This window comes from Pan troglodytes, chromosome 11 (assembly GCF_028858775.2).
Source record: "Pan troglodytes isolate AG18354 chromosome 11, NHGRI_mPanTro3-v2.0_pri, whole genome shotgun sequence".
NCBI lineage: Eukaryota > Metazoa > Chordata > Mammalia > Primates > Hominidae > Pan > Pan troglodytes.
This window is the reverse complement of record NC_072409.2, coordinates 80,835,777-80,842,279: the sequence shown is the minus strand read 5'-3', so window position 1 is coordinate 80,842,279 and position 6,503 is coordinate 80,835,777. Positions and strand designations below refer to the sequence as shown.

The 6,503-nt window shown below is 36.5% G+C and overlaps 1 protein-coding gene across 1 annotated transcript; it reads right to left on the bottom strand.

Annotated features, from left to right (window-relative positions):
• Window positions 1-2,948: 2,948 nt before the first annotated feature.
• On the bottom strand, window positions 2,949-4,741 carry LOC100611724 (zinc finger protein 492-like). The gene is given in 2 exon segments (XM_063787328.1): window positions 2,949-3,673; window positions 3,676-4,741. Coding segments are annotated over 2 exon segments (1,689 nt in total). The 5' UTR covers window positions 4,652-4,741; the 3' UTR covers window positions 2,949-2,960.
• Between the last annotated feature and the right edge of the window lie 1,762 nt (window positions 4,742-6,503).

Here is a 6,503-nt window from a genome sequence, read left to right as displayed (position 1 = left end):
GGTCTAGTACTGAACCCTCCTTAGACTTTTCTCTCACAGTTGCAATACTGCTTGGCCCCCAGTATTGTATGGAATCTGAAGGTTACTGTTGAATGGGAAAGTGGGATGGCATTACATGTATACAGGCTTTTGTGCTGTTGTTCTAAGCAGGGGGCCTGGTTAATGTGTGATGTTCTCCTTTGGTGCTCTTTGGTCCAAGTATTCTTTGGAGTCTGGGGAGGTTTGGCCTTTACATCAAATTACCATGGAAACTGCTTTACCCGAAATTTTGGTTCACAGCCTTCATTGGATTATCTACTAGGGCAAACAAAGTAAAACTTGTGAGCTTGTATTGCTATCTCATGGCTAGGGTTCCATTGATCCAAACTAAGCTATTGGATCTTAGTTTGTGTGTGTAAATACAGGTCTAGGTGTGTTTATTTGTATGTACACTTATAAGCATATAAGTAAAAGAGGGCTCATAAATTAGAGAAGTCCTTCAAAATTGTCAGCATACATTTTTTCTAGATTTTATATTTGTCTACCATTATAATATGTAATGGAGACTACTGAAAATAGATTTGCATGCAAGGCATAAGCAAAGTAAAATGTGTCTTTAGTAAAAAAATATAAGAAGGCATGGGAATGTAAATTTTTGCCTAGTTTAAAGGGTTAAAGAATTGTTTAAGTTAGATAAGATAAAGCTAAAAGTTCAAACAAGTTATAGAAGGTTTATAAAAATTAATCTTGTAAAAGGAATCTTGTATGTGAACACATTGACTAAATTCAAAGGGGTATTATTTGGTTTCTCCATAAATTGAACACTGGAATAAAAGCACATGGTTTTCTTGAAGCACTGACATGCTCTTTATTATTTATTTATTTATTTTTAAAAGTATTTATTCAGGACTCAAAAATGTGTAAATTTTGTTTATACTTGAATATAATTTTTATTATTATAAAAATAAACCTGTAGTCAATAACAATTTAATTATACATTTGAAATTATCTAAAACTGTAGAACTGAATTGTTCATTATACAAAAAATAAATTCTAGAGGTGATGGATACGTCATTTATCCTAATGTGATTATTAGTATAAATTATATATTGTATGCCTCTCTATCAGAATATGCCATATATAACATAAATATTATGTGCCCACAAAAAAACATTAACAAAAGTAAATTTAAATGGGAAAAAAATAAAAATTTTACCTACAGAAACAATATTCCTTAACTTATTTGCAGTTTAAAGCCACTGGCAAAAAAGATTACTAGAGACGTTAGTCCATTATTTTACCAAATAGTGTACTGTTACCATCTTTTACCTACACCCTTAAGTAAGGTGGACTAGGTTAAATTAAGTGGAATAAAGTGACTTGATTGAATGCACAATATTTAACATGTTAAAAATGTTGAATTAAGAAATTTTCACACATAATATAAAATTTTTAACATGTATTGCATTTTATTTCATAAAAGTACAATTAGTAAAATAATATCTTATTTTAATTTTAACTAAAACTAAAAATATTTGTCTCAATATAATGCAGAATATTACTCTGAACACCTACCTCATGCATCACTCAATACTATAAGTGAACCACAAAGAACCTCTTTACTTAAGATTTTCATCATGCATCTTACATTTTAATGTCCTTACTCTTTCATAGAAGAGGTCATAAATGCTCACCTAAAAAAAAAACCTCTCATATCTTTGATGCAGCAACAATTGGTCATACGCTTTCACAGATGAATATAATAGGAATAGAGAAACAGCATGGGCTGGGCCCAGTGGCTAACACCTATAATCCCAGGATTTTGGGAAGCCAAGCTGGGTGGATCACCTGAGGTCACAAGTTTGAGACCAGCCTGGCCAACATGGCAAAACCCCAGCTCTACTAAAAATATAAAACTTAGCTGGGTGTGGTGGTGTGTGCCTGTAATCCCAGCTACTCAGGAGGCCGAGGCAGGAGAATCACTTGAACGCTGGAGACGGAGGTTGCAGTGAGCCGAGAAAGCGCCACTGCACTCCAGCCTGGGCGACAGAGTGGGGCTCTGTCTTAAAAGAAAAAAAAAAAAATGAAATTAATTAATTTATTTAGCATGAAGTAATTTGAGTTAATGACATTATTTACATGAAGTAATTTGAGAGTTAATTACATTACTTTTTTAAAAATCTGTAAGCTTTCCAAAAAAAGTATACTTGTAATGTAATTATAACTCTCCAAAAAATCTTCTACTCTTTTAAAGCTATATACAAATAATTTTTCTACCAACTTTGGTTTTGGATTATTTTCTAAACTCAGAACTCTGATTTAGTGTAAAATCTGAAGTGTCAGTGCCTTATATATTTCTAATGTAAATTCTCTGATATTTACATAGACTTAGTTTTGGATTAAATTTTTTTTCCTATTTACTGCATCTGCAAAAATATATTTTACTATGAACTCTCTGGAGTTTTCTAACCTGTAGTTTTTGAATAAATGTTTTTTTCTAAATTTATTACATTTACCGGGTTTTTCTTCGATATAAATTCTCTGATGTTGAACAAAGTTTGAGTAATTGCTTCAGGGTTTGCCTCTAATACAAAATGAATACAACAAGATCTGTGTTACAAGTAAAGTTACTAAAACTCTCTTTATATTTGTAATGTTTGTCTTCAAAATAAATCCTCTTCAGCACTTTAAAGGCTTACATTTTCTCAAGAGTCTTTTGACAGTAATTGCACTTTTAATGCTATTAAGTATAAACTCTCTGATGTTGAATAAGATGTGCACAGATATTAATCACTTTTTTACTTTCTTTATATTTGTACATTTGTTCTCAAGTATAAAGGGTTTCCTGTGCAATAAGGTGTGAGCATTGTTTAAGTCTTGCCACACTGTTCACACTTGTAGAAGTTTTCTCCAGTATGAATTACCTTACCTACAAGCAAGTGTGATAACCATTTAAAGGCTTTGTCACATTATTCATATTTCTATGTTTTCTCACCAGCACAATTTCTTTTATGTTTGGAAATGTTTGAGATGTTGTCACAAGCATTGTTACAACTTTCAAGTTTGTAGAGTTTCTCTCCAGTATGAATCATCTTATGTCTGTTAAGAATAGAGGAGTTGTTAAAGGCTTTGCCACATTCTTCGCACTTGTAGGGTTTCTCACCAGTATGAATTATCTTATGTGTAGTAAGGTGTGAGGACTGGTTAAAGGCTTTGCCACATTCTCCACATTTGTAGGGTTTCTCTCCAGTATGAATAACCTTGTGTTTAGAAAGAGTTGAGGACTGGTTAAAAGCTTTGCCACATTCTTCACATTTGTAGGGTTTCTCTCCAGTATGAATTATCTTATGTGTAGTAAGGTGTGAGGATAGGTTAAAAGCTTTGCCACATTCTTCACATTTGTAGGGCTTCTCTCCAGTATGAATTCTCTTATGTGTAGTAAGGTGTGAGAACCAGCTAAAGGCTTTGCTACATACTTCACATTTGTAGAATTTCTCTCCAGAATGAATTCTCTTATGTGTAGTAAGGGTTGAGGATTGTTTAAAAGCTTTGCCACATTCTTCACATTTGTAGGGTTTCTCTCCAGAATGAATTCTCTTACGTGTAGTAAGGTGTGAGAACTGGCTAAAGGCCTTGCCACGTTCTTCACATTTGTAGAATTTCTCTCCAGTATGAATTATCTTATGTGTAGTAGGGAGGATTGGTTAAAAGATTTGCCACATTCTTCACATTTGTAGGGTTTCTCTCCAGCATGAATTATCTTATGTGTAGTGAGGGTTGAGGACTGGCTAAAAGCTTTGCCACATTCTTCACATTTGTAGGGTTTCTCTCCAGTATGAATTCTCTTATGTGTAGTAAGGTTTGCAGATTGGTTAAAAGCTTTGCCACAGTCCTCACATTTGTAGGGTTTCTTTCCGGTATGAATTATTTTTTGTGTAGTAAGATGTGAAAGCCAGTTAAAGGCTTTTCCACAATCTTCGCATTTGTAGGGTTTCTTTCCAGTATGAATTTTTTTATGTGTAGAAAGGTTTGAGGCCTCATTATAGGCTTTCCCACATTCTTTACATTTGTAGGGTTTTTCTCCACTATGAATTCTTTTATGTTGAGCTGAGTGTGAAAGCATGAAAAATGACTTTTCGCATTCTTTACATTTGAAAGATTTCTTTCCAGTATGTCTTATCTTATATCTGTTTGAATTTGAAAATTTATGAAAGACTTTCACATATTTGTCACATTGTAATATTTTGCTCTGGGTAGTTCTCGAACACTGGTTAAGTCCATTGCAACATTCTTCATGCACCTTACACTCATCCATGCTTTTACGGTATTTTCCTAACTGTAAATTTTCATGTCCACATTTTTTATATCTTCTCAGTATCACTTTTTGGAAACAATTTTTTATGCCCTGGTTTGGCCAAAGGTCTTGGGCAAAATAAGAACATACAACTGGGGGTTCAGCTACCATCTCATGTCTCTTCACATTCCAAGGTTCTTTTCCTTGCTCCAGACAGGTGATCAGGTCTGGCTTAGAGGCAGCAATACCCAGGAAGACCAGGTTTCTGCAGTTCTCTAACATCACATTCCTATATAAATTCTGCTGTGCAGTGTCCAGACAATGCCACTCCTCCAGAGAGAATTCTATGGCCACATCCCTAAATGTCAACACTCCCATTTCTAGGCTTCCAGGGGGTCCTAGTGTCTCAGCTGTGGATCTTCCAATACCTGCAGGTCACAGGGCCACAGAGGATGGGCCTCTAGGAGCAGAGGATGCAGAACAGTGAAGACTCACTGACATGCTCTTTAACAAAAATTTGTAGGCCAGGCACAGTGGCTCATGGCTGTAATTCCAGCACTTTGGGAGGCCGAGGCAGGTGGATCACGAGGTCAAGAGATCGAGACCATCCTGGACAACATGGTGAAACCCCTCTCTACTAAAAATACAAAAATTAGCTGGGCATGGTGGCAAGCGCCTGTAGTCCCAGCTACTAGGGAGGCTGAGGTAGGAGAATTGCTTGAACCTAGGAGGTGGAGGTTGCAGTGAGCCGAGATCAGGCCATTGCACTCCAGCCTGGTGACGGAGTGAGACCCCATCTCAAAAAAAAAAAAAAAAAAAAAAAAAAAAATAGAGTATTGCAAGGGTGAAATTTGAAATTTGGCTTTCTCTCTCTTGAAAAAGATTTCTGTTTGCCTCATGAATAAACTATCGAAAAAATAGGGAAAGGACAAGGGACACATTGTTTGGAAAACTACATCTTCACACTTGATGAGTAAAGATTTTTGCTTTAAAAAAATAATTGAGTCATTTAAATGGATGACTTATGGCAACCCGAACTTCTATTAAGTGTTTTAAGCCTTTATAGCTTCAAAATTGTCTCTCCTAACCTCTGACTTTTGGATGCAACAGAGGGCTCCTGGAGCATCCAGAGGAGAGGTAAACAGGATTATTTGACATGTTTAGTTACATAGGATTGTTGAAATAAGGTGGTGGTTGATCTTCAGGTTATATTTTAGTGAAAAATGTTAATGCATGTTCCATTATTGTATGGGATTTCTAGAGTTCTGATGTCTCAGTTTGTGTTATCAATCATAATTAGGGTTATTGTGTTAGATTATTATAAATCACAGAGATGACCAATTTTTTTTTGTCAATTGTGTTTTTGACTGTAATTACCCAGGATATTTTGACAGTCATAGACAATTGTTTTGTGTGATCCTCTTTAAAGGATGGATTATAACCCTTCAGTGCAGGTTTCTGGTAACTTTGGAGATTGTGATCGGGAGTTGACTGGGTGAACTGTACTAATGGAAGACTAATCTTTTTTGACTTTTGCTTTTTGCTTGGAACACTGCTGATTCTTATGTTCTGTTTTTCATAATCAAGGAAGTTTTTCTTTTGAGCTATTTGTAGCTTTTAACAATTGTAGGGTGAACCAACCAGTGACCTCAGACTGCAGCTCACAAGAAACAAGGGATGGGTCGTCAAACTCCAAATGGTCATAAAAATGGAGACTCGGACATTGGCTCCTTTGTACTGGGGATGCTTAGATAGGCCTCTGAGAGAGAAAACTGTCATTTTCCCAAAACAACATCCCTTCTCAGCATGAAGCAGTTAAGAGTGGCCATCATCCCTATACTAACAGCAGTTAGGTATACCTCTTCAGAGTGGGGAATGATGGCAGTGGCTGCTGCCATCATGCTGGCTGCAGCAGGGAAGCACGGCTGGGGCTACACACTCCATGGAGCCGGTGGAAGTCCTGACCTTCTGAGTTGGGATGGGAGCTCCTTGGTCTGCTGTAGCTGCCCAAACCACAGCTGCAGAGCCAGGGCTCCAGCTCTACGAGCACTGCTCAATCTCAATCTCAACTGACTGCAATATCTGCCTCCTGGGTTCAAGAGATTCTCCTACCTCAGCTTCCCAAGTAGCTGGGATTACAGGCACCTGCTACCAAGCCTGGCTAATTTTTGTATTTTGAGTAGAGATGGAGTTTTGCTATACTGGCAAGGCCAGTCTCAAACTCCTGACC